Raw genomic sequence first — 20392 nt, 5'->3', positions numbered from 1 at the left:
GACTTTACTGGAATATCATTCTTCCATTTATTTCCTTGGATACCTAGCTGCAAAGTGATCAGTGTCCACAGCAAGACTAGGGAAGTATCCCTAACTCAGTTTAGTCCAGACATTAGTGGTTAGGATACAGATTTTCTTCTGATACGAGGAGGAGATTTAAATAAAACCCATTTCTCCCATAGAACTCTGGATTTGAAATGTTCTTTCAGAGGAGGATAAGGGACCTACTCCCACCACATGGCAGCTTTCCTTAATCATGTTCTGGCTACTGATTTTGTAGCCTTTTACACATCTTTGGCTGAACGGAAGACACAAATTGAAATCAACCTAATTAAACTTGTTGTGGAACCAAGTTACAGAAAAGCCTCTTCTGAGAATCCCAATGAGGAGAAAGATGTTGAGTTAGGGAGCCCTATTGAGACGGCAAGGCATAGAAAGAACACTTGCACCTCTACAGAGTCTGAGAAGCATACTTGCAGATCGACATAAACTTCACCTAATTTTCAATTAATTTCTCTCTAAAAAAGAAGACATCAGCTGATAAGCATGAAGATGCTAAAACAAAGACACATTACGAACTTGAAGAGAACTGTCAGGGCTATCTTTCCAAAGCAGTTACACCACATTCCTTCATTTAGTTTTAATGTTGCTTGTCACTTAATCTGATCCTAATGATTAAATACATTTTAATTCAATCATTAGAGCAAATTTTATATGTAGACAGGTAGACACAAACACACACACACACACACACACACACACAAAAATACATGGAATAAATATAAATACCACGAACAGTCAAATACCTTCAAATAGCAAAGAAATGCTAAAGCAAAATGTAAGTCATATAATAAAAGTTCACCAAGATTCTTAAATACTTAAGGAACAATCTAGGAATAGAAATCATAAATGTTTTATGCTTTGTCCAACTACAATGCCAATAAGCYCATAATCACCATGTTACTCTATCAAAGGATGCTTATGTTTTGCACAGGTTTACTGTAAGAACTGGTTTTGCTCATGCTCATTTCTTTGTTCCATACAAAAGAAAAGCTGGAATTAATCCCAATCTTCATTCATTGGACTTTTGCCTCGTTTTGCAAGCTGTGTCTAATTTTTTGCAGAACAAAATAAACTTCCCTGAGGTTGTGTTGATAGAAAAATTACTTTGTCACATGATATCTACAATGTGATTTTATACTGCCATACATCCTCACTATATCAGCAACACCAAAGCTCACAGAAGTCTCATAAAGCCAGTTTAAAAAGCTAGTACTGTTTACTTAAATCAGGAAAGACACTGCTGGCCAGATCRTTTTATTAACAATCAACACTATAAAACCCACTTAGTCCAATAAAAAATATTCAGATACTGTAAGAAAACAATAAAGAAATGCGCAATACTTGCTTTGCAATATTTTCCCCAAAGGGGTAGGGCATTAGGATTATTTACAAGCTTATATTCTTTCACTGATATTTTATAAACATTCCACTCAGCACAGATTTAGATCTTGCCAGTTATGTTTGACTTTCCCTCAACACCAATTGTCTGATAGGTCTCCAGTGATTTTAAAAGGACAAAGCTTAGCTTAGTTCTAAACATGAAGCAAGCAGATCTGGTAGGCTCATCATCCTGCAACATATGAGCCTTTGGCTCAAGGTGTAGTCCCCTTGCTGTGGACCTTCCTCCCTGAATCAGCTTCACCAATGGAGAGTTTGGGAAAAAATACTGCAGAGTACTGCAACATCAAAATTCCACCTGACGGGGTTAGTTCTGCTCTTTCTGAACTTTCCTTCAAGTCATCTGGGTCAACACTAGCCTACCTTGAGGAAGCAAGTCTACATAGCACTGTCTTGCCCTCTGTGGACTTAAGTGCCCGCTAGCTCCCAGCTGGCAGCAAATATATTATCATTCATGCACGCCTYTAAACAAATCCACACAGCCTGTTGTCATAAGTCACTTCACCATTCTGTRTTTTGTATTTTCTCTCTCTAAATATTGAATATTGTAATGTAGACACAGCTGAGTTCTTTCATACCCTCAGGTTCAAATTGGTAGGACTGAACTTTTAAATTAAACTCTGAGTAATTAGCAAGACATAATTGCCATATCTTAGAATGATTCAGGGTAGAGTTCCTCTTGGCTGTTCTGGAAGGAGACAAAGGAAAGGAAGTTAAAATAAAAAATGCAGCTCATTCCAGTCAAAGGCCAGGAGCAGTTTCTGGGTTATCTCTCCAGTCTTCCCACTTACTCTCAGAAGGAAAGTTCTGAAGATCAAGGACAACAATGGAAACATTAGTCAGATTTCCAGTTTAAGAGGGATGACCAGAGTCATGCTAGAATAAGCAAGAAGAACAAGTCTACATTATCTGCATACAGTGAAATTAAAATAGCAACAAATATAGCATTAAAAATAAATCAAGAATAATCAAAAGGTAAAAATATAAGGTAAATTAAGAATAATCAAAAAATCAAAAATAAATCAAACAGGAGTAAATGGGTGTAATATATGAATTTCTGAGAAAATATGATGAGGAGATGCCATTCTTATGAAATTATAAGGCCACTATGAGGAATGCAGCAAATAGATAACATTCATTTAGAGAATAGCAGTTTTCCATGTACTTAAGGAAAAAGGCATATTAAAAAAAAATGTGACTGGTACCTCTTATCTAGTATGAATGTTAGAAATTCCCTCAGCATTTTTTCCATATGATATTGTAGCACTGGCAGCTTGGGATCTTTACAAACAGGCGATGAGAAAGAACTCTCTTAAGCTTGTTTTGCTTTTCACCATTCCTACTGTCTGACACATTTTGATTATCTGCAGTCTCTTGAAACTAAAACAAATTATTGTGTGGAGGTATAGTTCTAAAAAAAGTTACATAAAGATCTATGGCACAGACTAAAAAAACATTTCAAATTTACACCAGAAATTTTTTCTTTTGAAGTGATTAGATTACCTGGACTTTCTCTGTCAAACATATACAGCTTAGATGTGTTCRCACAGTGTTTGATGAGTTTTACAGATGAACCTGGGACAATTATTATACATTCTAAAACAATTGTATATTACTGGAACACTCAGTTATAGAGATTGCAGCATGGAAAACGAACGAGACATTAAAAAACTAAGAAATAAAGGTAATTATTAATCCATATAAGAGAGTARTGTGTTAAGTGTTATTAAAAGTAAAAGAAATGGTTTCTGCTTCAATGTTTGCTTTTAGAGCACTTGACCTCAGAAATAATGGAAWATATATATATTTTTAATGGYACTAGTAAGAGATCAGCAGGACTCCCAGCATGCAAATTTCACCTATTTCTTTCTCTAAAATTTTTCAGTTAGAGCTTTTAGAGATCACTTAGTCCTTCACTTAAAGCGGTGAAATAGCAAAGATATCTACAATGCATACCCATATCTGAAAGTGAAATAGTTTGTGTGTAAATCAASAAAATTTTATTAGCTCCTAGCAAATATTAACAGTCATCATAAGAGATGAAGAATGTCATCTCAAATCACCTGGATGTTCATGGTCTTAAGCATTTTAATGAATTAAGATTCCACTTCATCACTGCAATTTCCAGTGTCACTGTATTGAAGATTTGGGCATAAATCTCAAGGACCTGGAATTCATAAACATGAGTAAAGGTCTAAGTTCTTTAACCATTAAATCGAGAGAAACAGGAGTCTCTCAACAGGATTTAAAAGATTCAGCATGATGAATGGGGGGACGCATCAAAGCTTCTTTGGAAAATACCAAAGAGGGATGCCTCTGAATTCCCACCTCACTTTTGTCTCTCTCTGTAGGCTAAAATGTCTCTCTCAGCAGCCCTGTTTATTCCACTTGGCTGGCAGAAAGGAATCCTGAATTCTGATCTTTCCTCGGGGGAGTGATTCTTAATTTTGACTGAAAGGGTCATTGAATAAAATGAATGAACAGGGATCACAATCCTAAACCCAGGATTTCCTATTCTGAGTCCTCTCTTCAGTGGGTTTCCACTTTTCCCAGCTTCAATAGGAGGGGACTGCACCTACGTCTGAGCCTCGCACTTAACCTGCTGGTCAGCACATGCTCCTGCACTGTGGGAACATGTCTACGCAGACAAGTGCAGACAAATCTAAAGTCACGCTGTCTGTCCTCTGTGTTAGCTGTGTAAAAGGCACCTCTGTTTTTACAGTCCATAAGATTGCCATTATTCTGTCCTCTAGGCTTGAAACATCTGAGGTTGAAGAGGGAATTTCACTAACGTTTCCCATAAGGGCCCTTAGATCTTTAATCTGTGGTTCATATCTGCTTCGGTTTTAAAAGCTGACTAAGAAGGAAGTGCAATGTTTGTTGGCTTAGTTTGCTACACAGTTAACTAGCCAGATGATTTTGGTGCTGATAACTCATACTGCAAAGTAGAAGTCCCAGACAGTTGTCCGATATAAAATTATATTCTAGAGGTGCTTATCTTTCTCCGACGATTGCAAAGATAGGCTAAAATGATCATTACGAAGTCAATAACTAAATTTTAGACAGTTTCAGATTGGTGAAATGAATTCCAACCCTAAAAATGCTGGATTTCCTAAACAGCTGGGTAGACTTCTTATGAAATGTGTTAGTTACCTCAGTTTCATTTACAGTTGTATTTAAGTGCTTAAGTCCTTTGTGAACCAAAGGCCACTGGCCTGGTTATTTAAGATGACTTAGTAAGAGGTTATGCTCAGGTTATTCTTTTAACTCTAGACATCAATTATAGTGATAGCAAGTAAAAAACAAACAAACAAACAAAAACTCCCCTGGAACCCAGATAGGAGCTTTCTTCTAAGTTCAGATTTTGGTTCAAAAATTGTTTTGATTAATTACTGAGGGATCACAAATCATTTATTTATCAATGGATAAAACTTAAGCAGTGATATGTATGTATCAAAGTAATATTAAATGTCATTAACTCCTAGATAGAGCTACAGCATCATCCACCTGGGAGTTCCCTGGGAGTTTGAGCTGTTCTGGGTTGCAGAGTGTGCAGCAATGTAGTCGGTACTATTATTCTTAGGATTATGGTTAGATAGCCTGGGCATCTGTTTGCACACCCTCTTCTATAATAGAAGAAAAATTCTATCTAAACATAGCTTMCTTTTCAAGGCAAAAGTCTTTATTTTAGGCTTTAGGGCAGTGGGTTCTCTCCTAATGACAACAAATAAACCAAAACCAAACCCTAATAGTTTTGTCACAAATCAAAATTAGGTAACTAACAAGAATGTGACGGAAGGTGAGATAATAAGCAAGCATTAGAAGCAAATTAAAAGCCACTCTTAAAGAAAGGGGAAGATTCTGGAGAAACTAAAGAAAATACACAGAGTGGAAGATGATGAAAAACTTCCTAAATCACTTCATAAAATCTACAGGTTTACTGACTCATTTATCAGTTCTGAGTTGCAAGAACTGTTCACCACCTTTATTCCTGCTACTTCGAGAATAACCAACCTAAAAGTACTAACTGCATGGATAAAAGAATGTCACAGCTGGTTTCTGACTTCAGAAAAACAGCAATATTATCCAAAAAACCCTAAAAACAATACTAATACTTTCCCGTTCCTAATTTTAATCCAAACTCAAGCAACAGCATACATAGTATATTCATGGACTCTTTATTTAATTTAATTTTGTTCCTAATAGAGTTGGAACTCTGCAAACAGTAGGCATGATGCCTCTGTAAACTGTCAAAAACCTGAATAGCAAAGTAAGTCATTCTGACAGCTCAAACAGATTTTTAATTTGGCTCTGAACTTTCTTGCTGCCAGCACATGAAAATAATTTCCTCCCACAACTCTTTAAGAAAGGCGTAAGACAGGATGACCTCTGTATTTCTCCTCTCCTGCTCCATAGCAATGACTTACTTCTATAATTATTAAATTTGACATTACTGCAATTCCTTGCCCATTCTCCTGTTGAGATAAGTGAAATGTGCCAGCTACTAGTAAAGTCACATAGCATTATTTCACTATATCCAGAGTAAGAATACCTATCTTCCAGTCTGATGATAGAATTCTTCAGTAGAGCCTGTCTATGGGACATCAAACACTGTGTGGCKTTACAGGTAGATCCTTTCATGGGACTGTACACTACTAATGTAAAACTCTTTCCTCTCTGAAGAGCTCCATGCTTGTGCTAATTTTATCTTGTGTTAGAGCTGCTCACACCTGACAGGTCACAGGAGAGAAATCTGACAGGAAAGGATGCTTTAGATACGTTGGCTGAGATGTGGGTGTCAGTTCATATCCGTCAATATACACGAAATACTGGCACACGTTGCAGCAAGCTGCGCAATCAGCTAATGGGCTTTGCTGTTGTACCGCAYTTGAGTTTATAGAAATAATGCAACAGACCTGAATTTTCCTATTTTAAGCTTCTTCTCCAGCAATAGACTCAGGTGCCATACTCCTTGGGATGAGATTTAATGAGCAGGGATAATTAAGACATCCAGCTCTACTGACAGACAATGKTTTTTTCTACCATAAGGCAACCAGTTTATCATACTGTTGTATGCAGAAAAACGGTGCTTTGTCACAATTTACAAAAAATATTATTAAATATGTTTATTCTGGACAGTCAGCAAGAAAACATACRCTTCTGCTGCTTGAAATACATGGTACAGAAGCCACAGAAACGTTCACTGCAGCAGCGTGAGTTGCTCGGCTTGGAGTTGACGTCAGTAACATAGTGGTGATGGAAAGGAAACACATGGCAACCCTGTTTTTTTACTGCTAACAGAGAGAGGAACATATTTAAAGGCTACCATGACAATGAAGTGTTGAATAGAACYAATTCCCTGTACTCTAATCTCTCACCAAAGTACAGAAGAAATACATTAATCTGATACAACCATTTTCTGTTAAAATTGTTTCTCAACACCATACGAATTAAAATAAAGTTACCTACCACATTTTTTTTTAATGGAAGCTTGAAAGTAGACCTTTTGGTTTTCAGATTCATTACCTCTTTTATTAATGAAAAGTTAAAATCTTCCTATGAAAAAAACAGAAAACCAAAAAAGCCTCTCACGATCCAGTCAGCTCAATCATTCTATACTAGATATATCTTAAGATTTCCTGTTCCTACAGGAACTACTTTTGTCTTGATTCATGGCTATATAACACATACTGTGTTCATTTAGAAAGAAAAGGGACTGTATTAATTTCAAACTTAAAATAACTAGAGATGATCAATGTTTTAGACAGAGATATAAACACTGGGCATACACTGAGATGATAATGCAAATTGTTTTSATAGTGTTGAAGATGGATGAACTTCTTAAAAAATAAAATAAAAAAATAGAATTTATCTGAACATTTGCCCAGGACTCAGGCAAAGCCAAGTTTAGAAAAATTTGGTTAACTTAAAATATAAAAATATTTTTCTCCCTAAACTACACTTCCTGGGTTTTTCTGAAGCCAAGAACAGAAATGCCAAAACTGATTCTCAAGGGATGTTCAGCACAGAAATACAGGGACCCTCCAGAGAAACTCTTTTTGAAAAATTTCTAAGGTTTGTATAAGTAATCAGACCTTCTGATGCTTATCTTTACTGAACTGCTGAACCTTGTGACGTTTGGGTACTGCTATTTAAGGGATCTGCTTTCCACCCTTGAAACTAGTGGAAGAATTTCCTTAGAGCTCAGTAGACATTGGTTTGAAATTTTGTTTAGTTGTAAATCAATTAATTCTGCTTGAAAATCCAGTAAAAAGACCTACACAAATCTAGTAAAATTTAATTTTAATGATTTTTCTAAAAAATCTCACAAATACAGTTTGTTGAAATTCATGTAGGTGGATTGTAATAGCAGATTTCATAAAATGTATGCCTTAGTTGTATTAAGGGTGAAGCTAATTACCCATTGCCGTCCACGTGGGTTGTACATTATCCTAATTGCCTGTTTTAGATAAAGTAGAAATGGGGCACTTCAAGTATCAGCATGCTGATAGTGTTAACTTTTACTCTGATGACTATTGCAGAGACATTAACTTCTTGTTACCCTACAGTATCATATCATTGAAAAATACTTAATTGTAGTTACAGGTCACAGTAAATTATTTATCATATAGTTTTCTTAATTGAAAGTCATTAATTATAAGCAACTGTAAAGGTTACAAACTTAATAGATATGTCTACATCAAAAATATATGCAAATCTTTCACTGTGCTACATTGATCTTTGATAATTAATATGTTAAAACAGTAGTGACTCAATATACAATTTTTTCATTTTGTAAAGAGAGTCTGTGATATTATGGCTTAAACGACCTAGACTTTTGTTATGAGCAGGAAATATGACAGGTCTGTACAACAGAGTTCTGCTAACTAAACATTTGCTATACTACATGTTTTTGTTTGCAGTTAAGAAAGGAAAACTCTGAAGATGCCATATAAATGTGTTACTTATTCTCTATATACATTCTCCATATGCAAAAGAAACTATGGTCAATTGAATTTTCTTATTTTTCCCTAGTATTTCCCTGAAGCTATGGTTCCAAAACAAAATATTTGAGGATTCTTATTCTTAATCCATACATATCTTGTTATAGTATCAAGAATTTTTACAAAATTAAGAGGCTTAAAGCCTTAACAGTTTTAGAAAGTTTTATCTGTACATTCAAAAATTACACATTCTCACTATTTTCAGATTCATTGGAATTATAAAGTACTGTCCTCATTAGTAGAAAACTCAGTAGTTCATTCAGCCCTAAGCTTTTTCTCATTGGAAAGTCACTTCACCGAACTGCATGAGTTTTATTCAACATTTCTCATTCTTGATATTCCACAGTTTAAAAATATATATTTTTTAGTTAACCAATGATTAAAAATAAATTCCTAAATGGAGACAGTTTTTATTATACCTGGATACTGAGCCCTCCCCTTTTTTTAATTTTGAAGGTTCAATCAAATGTTTGCACAGCACTGCAGAAAACTGCATTCTCCATGAAACAAGCCACTCTCCTAAGACTTCAGAATACCTGTTAGAGCAGAAATTGATGTGATACTTTAATTGATATTGGCCCATTCCTTAGTATTAGGCTATTTCTCTGAAGTTCTCTTGTCATGATAGCATCTCAGATCACAAATCAGACAGTGAGATAACTAATTCTTCAGCAGGCCTGTCCTACAGAAACGATGGAGTTCAGGAGTTCTGTAGAATACCACAAATGATTCAGTTTGCTGTAAGAGCAAGTGATAAGAGCCAGATAAGAGAGGCTCAGAAAAATAAGAGCAAAATAAAGGAGGAAACAAGGCCCAGTGCTTCAGACAATATCTTAAGATTCCAAAGATTTCGTATAAAACAAAGTGAGAAAATGTCCTTAAAAAGATGTCCCAGAAAAATTGCAGAGGCCAAAGCACCTCCTGTGAACATCTGCTGTGGTTGACTTCATGAAAACAGTTAAACTTCTACACAATGAATATGAAATGCTGTCATTCTGATCAGGAAACTACTAAGTCCTCTTTACACAGGTGTATGTTGCTTGAAGCAGTATACAGCAGCAAATGCTGTGGCTAAAAAGGCAATGAGAGGCACACTAGCTTGCAGAATTCATGACCTGAGACATGAGTACTGAGCTTGCTTTGTTTTTCCCAAAGAGAATATTGAATGAGGTGTAATCTGTAATCACCACTAAGAAATTATTCAAATAACAGATCTGACATATCATCTAGATCAAACCACCTTTTCACCAAGTTTCCACTGGCACAATAGCTAATTGAAACTATATCTTAGGAATATTTTAAAACATTTCTGTTTTTGTTTGTTTGTTTGTTTGTTTGTTTGTTTGTTTTTTTACCTATGAAGAGCTTGTATGTAAGAAAATGCGTCATTAATGATAGAAGTGGAAATGGTCTATAATCACTTTTTCATTAATTTTGTTGGACTGTTTATACTTTGAAACTACACAGTACAATCATGTTTTACAGTTGTGATCCTCTGGGCATTTGCAGATCCTGTTTTTGAATTTTTTCCAGTGTTAATGACCTAATGACCCTCTCAAATCATACTACAGCATTACTATAATGTGGCTGGAATGGAATGAGTTTGCAGCTGCCAACAGACTACGATTTAAAGAAATAACTTAATGAATAACACATTAAAATAAATATTTTGTGTTCTGCATGAGATTTTCAAGATTTATGATGGCGTTTTKTGTGAGGAGATGTATGCTTCCCGCCGGGTGAGTCCCGGAGGAAAATACAGAGTTGTTTTTTGGTATATTATTTTCAAAGTTAAATGCTCATCAGGATTTTCATTCACATACCTAAATTTGAACCTGTTTAGTCCTGATGAAGAAGCCAGTTCACAGTTTATGAATTTATACTAATTAAACTAGTGAGCTTATTTTGCTRTCTGGGTACTCAAACTCATGACATCAGTAAACATTAGGAGTGCTGAAGAATCACTTTTTGGAGATGACAGGAAATTCAATCATTTCCACATATGGGAAGAGTATAAGGTTGTATTAAGGACAATGTAATTGTCATGATCTCATTCTGAATGTGATATTTATTTTTTTATTTTGATGTCAGCTCAGAGAGTGTATAATGGTAATGAGGCAAGAATGACTTGACCTTCAGTGAGAGCTCTGGTGGCCCTGACTCAGCAACGTACTTAGTATCTGCTTAAAATAAAAATTATTCCTAAGTGCATTGCTGAATCAGGGCCTAAGTACACTCTGACAACATTAAAAAAGAGTAGAAGGAGAAGAAAAAGAATAAATATATGGGGGAAAGAAGGAAAGGCTTTTCTTATTCATGTAGGATAATTCAAAATAGCGGTAAGACAATTATTTTTTACATTAARAGCTTATAATATGGAAAAGAGAATGTAGCAGTTTTTATGCTGAGATATGTTCCACCCCCAGCCTGAATCATTTTCAATGGCTGTGGTTTGGGGCCACAGATAGCCTTTAGTGGCTCTGCCTTGCAATATACTATATTCATCCTCTGGTCTTTATCTCCATTATCATATAAAGAATGTGTTTTTATTCCAGATGCAAGTACCTAGGAAAAGGTAACAGAAATTGTAAAAGTGATAGACACACAGAGAGTTTCTGTGAAATGTTTGTAGTCTTTTGAAAAATAAATACTGGCTTCACTGTTTGCTTGGTTTTCTGAATGCAAAATCTCATTTAAAAAATGCCAAAATGAGTTATGTGGCACTAAGACCTCTGTAGAAAAATATAAACAGACTGTTAAAACATATTTCAACTCCCTTGGCGTCATTTGTGGCTGATAAACAGTCATATATGAGTGAAAGGTTCACTGACTGCCATCCGTTTATGATCCAAGTTCTTTACTGGTGCCACACTGACCAGGCTAACAAGGATCACGATGTCTTACACGCTTTTTCCTCCTAAAAACCTGGGTCATGACCTCATAGGAGCTGTGATTCAGAATGATGGTTCTCTCTTTCAAATGGCATTGAGATAGGTACAAATAGGTCTTGTTTTAGTGCAACCAAATTATAATGCTAAATTAACAGTAAGTAGCACAGAAATAGTAAGCATGTACTTGGCTCAAGTGTGGTGAGCTGTTCATACACTGATTTAAAACTGAAAATGCATCAGCCTCTAGTATCTGATGAAACAATCCGCTCTTCTGCTGAAGACTGGATTCTCTATGGCATCAGACATTCATTTGTCTTTTCTTGCTAGTTAAGCTTTCAACATTATTGAGTATCTCTTTGTTCCACGATAATAAAGGTTTATTTTAACTTAGCAGACCTACTAAACAAAAACTCAGATAGCATCAGATAACACAATAGTTAGGCAATGACCCTATTCGTAGGTTACCGTGGTAGCTCTTTATGCCTCTGCTTTGTGCTCTAGCTCAGCAACTGCATTGCTTCTATAGAACAAATAATGAATAATATCACTTTTTATTATCATTATTTCAGAGGGAGATATAGCAAGTCAAGTATGTTACCATCTGGTAGAAACAACAAGAACAACCTTTTTAAGACTGATGCTCTTTGAGATTAGTGTAACTATCAAGTCTAGGAAAAGCTGGGATAATCCCTTTCCCAAATTCTCTTCAAGTCTCTCTGATTTGTTGACTTATGAAAGAATTGAACTCACAGAAAACATCACAGTGTTTTGCTGGTATTATCCTGAAAATATAGTGAATCAGTGTAGAAAGTGTTCTCAGAATCAGGCTCTAGATACACTTACCAGTAGAACTGTTAATGATAAAAGGAAAAAGGCTGGAGTAGGTTGGCCAGGCAGTTGGTAACAGACTTCAGAGACTTTAACCACTAACATACTAGATTAAATAAGGGTCACTCTAAGAATTCCTACATGTTTTTTTGCAGACAGATGAAAGCTTGCTCTGTCCGGTCTCTAGGCAGACATGAGCTCATTCTGCCTACACTCCATCCTGGCTGGAAGCTGTACTGTCACACACACTGCGACACTGAGCCTACTCACAGGCAAGATATATTAGCCTGGGCTTGGCGCCACATCAACAGGTCTACCCAGCTTCTGTTTAGCTCAGAGTGTGGGCAGAGGGAACCAGCACTTATGTGGGCACAGACAGCGCACATCCCTTCTTTAGAAGTTGCGTAGAGGGGACCTTGAGCCCTTATCCCTTCCTGCTTCTGCATCCTGGAGAATTTAAGTTTCACCATTTAGATAATGATTAATATATGGACAAGTCAGTAAAATTTCCAAACAATATTATTTTTTTTCTGGAGATTCTGTTACTGATGCTAAGTAAATTCTTCATGATCTTGTCAACACTCTGTGGTCTAAGTATAGAAAGCTTAGTCACCCATGGGAAGGACATAGTTTGTCTAGTAGAAATCAGAGATCTGTCTCATTCTTTGTATCCAAATTTCAACCTTATCTGCTCAACTTTTGGAAGTGTGATCAGGTTTGATCTAGATTATGACAAGAATCATGTCCAGGTTAAACATTTTGAGCGGGACCTGAATTTGGTTCCTGAAAATGTTCTCCATGTCCTAACAGSCACAGGTAATAGTAAGGAGAATGATACAATCATGGAATCTGCATTAAGGAAACTTCTAGCTATTTAAATACAGAATTATTTTGTAATTCTGAATTTGACTGAGATATTTTTCACGTTCTGCATTTTACTTCTGAATTCACAGTCATGTAAAGTTTATGCCCTTAGCTCTAAGATTCATTATGTTCAATGTTTTACGAGATTAAATCAATGCATCTGTGATTAGCAAACAGCGATGAAATGTTCACATTGTGATACCATATCCATCTATAACTTTTCACATGTTCTTGCACATACCTCTTACACTTTGTACACAAATTTTCACTATGCTAATCTACATTAACTGGGGCATTCTGATGATCAGCACAAGTTGCAGATAGTTTCAATATTTAAGGCATTATACAAGAGCTAAGCTAATTCTCAACAGTGAAAAAGTAACAATGAGAATTTGCAACCGCTGTTAAAGAAAATCATTGTAACATTTAAAATTCATGATTATATTATATTATATTATATTATTATAGAAATAGGACCAAATAGCAAACAGAACTTGTGTCCCTACAATAGCTAGATTGAATTTAAATGCCATTTAATCTTGGACGTTTCTAGATTTCCTACACACCATAGTTTTTGTATAAAAAAATCCTGGTGGGCTGCAAATATGCAGAAGTGTCTCAGTTTCACAAGATTCTTTTATTCAGAAACTGCTTCATGTTAAAGCCTAGCTGAGACAAAGAAATTAGATGTTACTTGTTTCATCAATGCACTATTTTCCGCACTAATATAAACATCATTAGGTTTAAGCTCTTTGTAAAATTCTTTGGCAGAAGTAAATTAAAGAAATGAATAGCTCTTCTTGGTGTTATTAAAGGGGAAAGTAGGAGCTTTTACCCTAAGAATAGCAGAGTCCATCCACACAAGGATTTTACAAACCTTGCTAAAATGCTTCTTTGACATTTTCTTATTACAAACATATGAGGGTGGCATAAAGCAATAGAGGTTTAAAAGAGCAATATTCTGAAAAAATAATAATACGGGTTACTCATTATCAAGATAAAATTAAGATGAAAGTAGTTGTTTCACATAGAACAACAGAAAATAATGGGCATTACCTTAGAAAAGCCTATACAACTTTCTCCTACATACGCCTGTTCAAGTTCATGCGCAGCTGCCGTATACTTGTCTCTAAAAGCTGGGGAATAGATGGTGAGATTCCCCTGAACTACAGTATGTAGCAAGTTAGTGTGCTACCAAGTTTCCATAACACGCAATATGCTCTACACAGTTCTCTCAGATTTGAGGGCCTGMGCAGTAGCCCTCAGCAGAGATATCACTATACTGTTCTTGCTTTGCACAATATTTTTCTCGCACATAAATCTACTAAAACAATGTACTCTCAGATCCTCACCAGCTAAGAAGCAGTAGAGCTGCCAGTGGTCGTTACTCTCTACTTTTCATACAACAGCTTACTGATCTGAGTGGTAACTCACCACATGGCTTTATCTGCTCAGGCAGAGAAGTGTTTAAAACCACCACGCTTCCCCCACAAACATGCCATAACCAACAGCATGCGTCCTACCGAAATTGTACCACTGTGCAAAAAAATCTTTCAGGACTCATTGAGCCTTGGAGGGCATGCAGCAGTGCAAGTCTGTAGCACAGTTATTAGCGTAGCCTTCAGAGTTCAGGGAAAGTCCTCACTGCTTCATAGTGTGTTTGTATCATTTAATCAAAGGCTATTTAATTCAGAATGCAGATGTTATCCACGGAGCAGGAAACATAATCATAGAATTCTCTCTTTTCCCCCCTTGAAAAGTAATAATCTAACTCTGTGTCTACTCATCCACTGAACAGAGAATTCTTTCCTGCACCGTATTAGAGCTTCACCAGAATAGGARGAAACTGCTCCTTGGCAGCATAGATTGCTGCATCCTCTTGGGAAGTAATAATTGTGATCTAGATCCTCTCTGGCAAATGTAAGCACTAACAGGGGGTCTTTTATTTCTTTCCTAAGAAGAGAGGACATATTGTCTCCTACTTTCAGGCTGTGGGCTGTGAACTGCCAATGGATGGATAAATGGATGCTTTGCTATTTTCAGAATTTCCTAGTAGCTAACTCTGTGCGGCTCTCTGCTCCTCGTGTTGCCTGACTTGGCTTTCAGTCTAAGGAGCTTATCTCCCCCCAGGCATGCACAGAGAATCAAGTGTCCCAGTCGGAGTCCTGCACTCTGTTTCTCGGGCCCAGGAGCTTAAATGTTAGAACTGCAACTCTTTATCTCACCTAYCTGTAAGAAACCATATCTGATTTGTGAATGTGTATTTAAATTCACTAAATCCAGGATAATGTTTAAGTGTAGTAAATTGTTAAGGAACAGGATTTTTTCGTGCCTCAAGTAATCAGTAGTTTGAATTAATGTGTTTATTTTATTGTAGATAAGCTTTGGGGGAAAATAAGATACTTTTGTTCTTACTCATATATTTTCCTTTTCTTAAAAATGAATCCAGGAGCCTGAAGCGGGAGATAATGACATGCCCACTGTGTCCCATAGAGATAACTCTGGTGAAATGTATTGGAAAACAAGCTTCTTTCCAGCCCTGTGTTYGAAGTGTTCTCAAACACCAAAAGAAAGGAAATTTTCTAAAAACATAAAAGAAAGATCAAACTTACTTTTTGGAAGATTCTTAACAATAGCCTACCAAAATCCCCTAGAAGGTGAATTCTGCAGGTACACAAAAATGAATATATAGAGAAGAACTATTCAACTTTGGTTGAAGAAAATACACCAACCTGGAGAAGATGACTGAAAATTAATCAGTGGTGGCAAACATAGGAAAGAAAAACAGGACTGAAGACAGTAACTGTTTAGACATGGCTTGAGGGATCTAATAAAGAAAACAGACAAAGTCATATCTTCCTTATAGTGATGAATAAGTGACTATGCAGAAATGATTAGATCATTGTTATATTAGATATATTCTGAGTAACTCATACTGCCTCCAATGTTTATTTCAGTGCAGCAAGATTGCTGTACTATCAAYAGTATATACCCGGCAAATCAACCCTGGTACTTTCCTAATGTCTCAAGAAAAGACTTTCCCAGAGTTTATGGGACACCTCTGCTGGTTGTCCCACGTACCTAGACGCTGCTGCATTAAGAAGTTCTGTTGTGATTTGTGACATGAAAATAAACGTTGCAGGGGAGGAGGGACTAATAGTGCTTTTTAATAGATTCTGTCTGATAAATTCTGCTGTTCCAAGGCTAGTCTTACMTATATGGATTGACATTTGACTTTCCTGGAAGATAGAGGGTTTTACRTAGACTGAAAATATAAAGAAAATATTTTTGTTGATTGATGTGGAAAGCTGAGGAGACTTGGGCTCTTCAAAGTATAAAACTTTTAGTATYTAAGTGCTTACAGCATCAACAGGACATAAAGACTAACGGAAGTACTCATTTGACATGGAATTGTTTAAGATTAAATAATATTAATGAGAAAACTGAAAATGTCTAACACTTTGAGAAGAAATAATGTGTCTTCTGTACATGAAAGTGTTTTTCACATGACATCTATAATGTCTCTACTTAATACAATTCCAAATTAAAATGTTGGATTTTCTCACTTTTAAAGATAACTAAGTTATAAGCTAGAGAAAAGTAATCATGAGTGCCTTTCTGAAATCTGAATGACGCGTAGTTCAGTGAACTAAGTTAGTACAAGACTTCATTGTTTCTTGGAAAATCAATTGCTATACTTTATATGGACAAAAATATTTGGTATTGAATGTCTGTTATATCAGGATTCGAGTTGTGGCTTCATGGCTGCAGCCCATCCTATTTCTTCACTCAGACCTGGTAGACAGTCACTAGCTGCTGTACAGTTGCCAGTTATGAAAAGATGCACCACTTCACGAAGGACCTGTTTTGCTAAAGTGACCCAGTTTACTTGCTTCTTCAAGAGACTACATATGACAATCCTTCGATGCCAGCAGTTGTCCCTGCTCCCTGCCCCACTTCTCACAGAAACAGGCACATGATGCTGGGGAAGTTCTTCCCTACTCCTAAACCCAAAATTCGACACAGAGAGCCTCCTCATGCTCTTGGGATCCTCATCATCCCTCTGTCATCCTTTCCCATCTTTCTCACTATTTGCTTTCCCTTCATTACTCAGTCAGTTCTTTACAGTATTCAGGAGATACATGTTCTCATTACATTCCTCCTTAACACAGAAAAGGCAAACATCTCCCTATTTATCCTCTTGCTTCAGCATAGTCAGKGCTATTGTATAGTGAACTACACATGAGCTTTATAAAGGTAGAGGTGGGAAATGATCAGCTGTGGGTGGATTGTGTATATAGGGATTTATACGGATTAAGTTAAACTTTATTATTCATAAACTCACAAGTATATTTGCATCAACTTCCAGTTAGTCAAAGAAAATGCTGTATTTCTTTCCTGCTTACACTTGGACATAGCAGACTGTCAATGAGCTTTAGTCACTGATATAATATAACACATTGGTTTGCTTCCAGAACGACCACTAGTTAATGGGCATCGCAGAATCTCTGCACTTCCAGTATTTAGACTTCATGGAAAATTGTTGGGTTCACAGTATTCTTAAACAGAACAAACTTATTTCAGCCAGATATTTATACATATATAGAAACACTAAATCTTTGTTCCATATTATCTAATTTATATCATTGTTTTGTGGAAAAATAATACTTTTTCAAATCATGGAATGTATGCATAGAACAGATCTCATTCTGTTTGTTAACAGGATTCTGCATGGATATGTCCTCTGAAGTAAACTTGCAAACTGAATTTCAAGCTTCCAAAGAAAAATAAATTACTGTAGGTTCAAATTTGTTCATCATGTATATTTTTGAGTTATTCTGTAGTTTTCATATTTGGCAAGCAGATTGCTGGGATCTGAACATCGGACTGAGTCTCAAGGGATTTATTTCCTTGCTTTGCTACAGATTTCAGAAGTGTCCTCCAATGTACATTTTCTTTCCCATTTGAGAATGGGGCCTTTGAAGGCTGTGATACAAATAAAACACAGAAGAAGCTGAACAGATGGCTTAGAAAGACTTTCAAGTCAGACTGATATCCTATTTTACTAAAACTGCTAAGTGATACAAGAAGAAAATATGTTACTTATGGCAAATGCATCACTGAAAAGTCTGGACAATAGCAAAAACCCACATCAGCATTTAAAAATGAAAATTTTAGGGCACAGAGGAGAGTGACAATGGCCTGTTTATGTCCTATTTGTAAGACAGCAACARTCTGGAGAAAATATTTTTAAATTAAAAACACATAAAGCCAGGGGTCCCCCTAAAATCACTCTCTCAAATAATAATACTTTTGCTTATTATGGCATTATCACTGGCTGAATTTAAAATACTATACAAAAATAATATTTTCTCCACTTTACAGAAAGAAAAGTGAGAAATTTTTGTAACAAATTCAAGTATTAGTTCAACAATAGTGATTAAATAAATCAATAGGCTCCACCTTAAAAAAAATTAAAGATTAACATTACATCGAGGCCTCTGGCTCCAGCTTACCTACCTAGGTTGCCTAAGAAAACAGATAAATGTTATACWATTGCTGAAACTAAATATACAACTCTTAAGCAAACAAGAGATGCAAAATCCAATACTCAGTCCACTAAAAACGCCCTGCTACCAGCTCCCATAAAGTCTAAGAACTGTTAGTTTACATTCAACAATTGATGTTTTCTGCCAAAGCAAAGCCTAGGGAGAGACAGTATTTTGGAGAGTTAGGAACTGTGCTACTGAGGTTTTTATAACTCACAAAACCATGTTAGTGTCTAATTCGAATTACTGCAATGGCTCGCCATCCTCTTGGCAACAAATTCAATTTCTTGCCACTGAGGACCTGTACAATCTGATTCTCTTCTACATCGCTGATATTTTCTTATCTACTTGTCCCTTGCTCATTCGGCTAATAATATTAGCAAAACATCCATTCCATTTTCTCATGAGATTTCCTAATCTCCTTCACATGCTGCTTCCTATATGAATACCATTCTCCATAATTTTCAGTATCAAAGGCCAGCCTTCACCTTAAGACCATGACTCACTCACAGAAGCTAGGATGCTATYGGTCCTTCCTCAGTTTTCACCTACAGCAATCCCAAAGTCCTGCCCACCTGAGCAGCACCGCCTAATCGTTTCATGGTATTCCTCCACAGATGGCACCAGACACAGTGAGTCATTGCATCAGTGGAAAGTTCTTCTAAACACAAGAATGGCTAGCTGCAGGAACAGAGTGACAGGGAAGTGAGGATATTTTCAACCTCTCTAAGGGTTCTGGCAATATAGCTCTAGCAATTTAAAATTTAAYTCCCCCTCTCTCTCCATCCTAAGCCTTGCTTGGAAGTGCTGCTCCTGTATCACACATAGCAAAAGCAGATGTGTGTGCAAGCTGAAATTGCCGTTGTTCAACATCCAGCATCGGTATACATCTGCCTTCATTAAGGCAGGATGCTAGATTATGAATTGTGGTGCCTGAAATGCCAGCACATGGTTACTTTTCTCATTATTTCTGGAGGATGTGAGGACACAGTTCAGAGCAGTATTGTGTGTCGGTATCTGCACAGCTCCTGAGAATAGCATGGCAAGCAATATCAACAAAATATCAAGAATGGATTGGGTAGAGTAGATTTAGGAAAAGAGGATAGGCTATCTGTCTTCTGGAAGCCTTTTCCAACCTAAATTTTTATAGCTCTATTCTAATCCTTCAGTTACAAAACTTTGCACTAAATACAGGCTTTTAAGATCTGACTGTGCTTACCCTATGAACATTTTATTTGCCACAGTGCAAGACTCGCAAGGAGACTGGCAGAGGTAGTTTTCCTGGTATTTACAGATAGCTCGGTCTTTAATCATTTTGCGTGGATAAGAAGTGGAATGATGCACAAAAGGAAGTTAATCGCTTAGGTACTTTCAGGTTACTGAAACTTTCATGTAAAGTGCTATCCTGATTATTCTGTGTCAGTTATCATTTATCATAATCGCCCATTTACTGCTTCAGTATTCATAGTCTCATCTCAACTTTCTTCTTTGGGATCATCTGGGATAAATAGATTTTATTTTGCATTCCCAGAAACCCTTTTGGAGCTGTCTCATTTTGAAAGAGAAATAAGTATATTTTTAATATACATGTGTTCGGCATTACCCTTTTTAATCATAGATTCTTTAGGCTAATAAAAAGTAGTAAAGAGAATACAAACAGTGCAGAGAAAAAACAGAACTCTGCTGAAATCACCAACTGGGAGTTATCCAGAGTGAATCAATCTTTGCACAATGTTGAGGCTGGATTTTGGAAAAACAGCATGAAAATCATTTTCCATATTTTCTCAGACACACT

At 36.3% G+C, this 20392-nt stretch overlaps 1 protein-coding gene across 2 annotated transcripts in view; it reads right to left on the bottom strand.

Annotated features, from left to right (window-relative positions):
• Positions 1 to 20392, bottom strand: part of ANGPT1 (angiopoietin 1) — a 162557-nt gene that overhangs the window by 14779 nt on the left and 127386 nt on the right. Inside the window, exon 8 of one of the 2 annotated variants that reach the window (XM_085316298.1) lies at positions 6990 to 7017. The exons of the other annotated variant lie outside the window; for it this stretch is intronic. Coding sequence (XP_085172424.1) covers positions 6996 to 7017 — 22 coding nt within the window. The 3' untranslated portion in view covers positions 6990 to 6995. Of the gene's footprint in view, positions 1 to 6989; positions 7018 to 20392 lie in introns of those variants that run through there. 2 annotated transcript variants of the gene reach the window in all.

Source organism: Rhea americana, unplaced genomic scaffold, assembly GCF_003343005.1.
Source record: "Rhea americana isolate MKP2758 unplaced genomic scaffold, rheAme1 scaffold_46, whole genome shotgun sequence".
In the NCBI taxonomy this organism is placed as follows: Eukaryota; Metazoa; Chordata; class Aves; order Rheiformes; family Rheidae; genus Rhea; species Rhea americana.
This window is presented reverse-complemented; position numbering and strand designations above follow the sequence as displayed.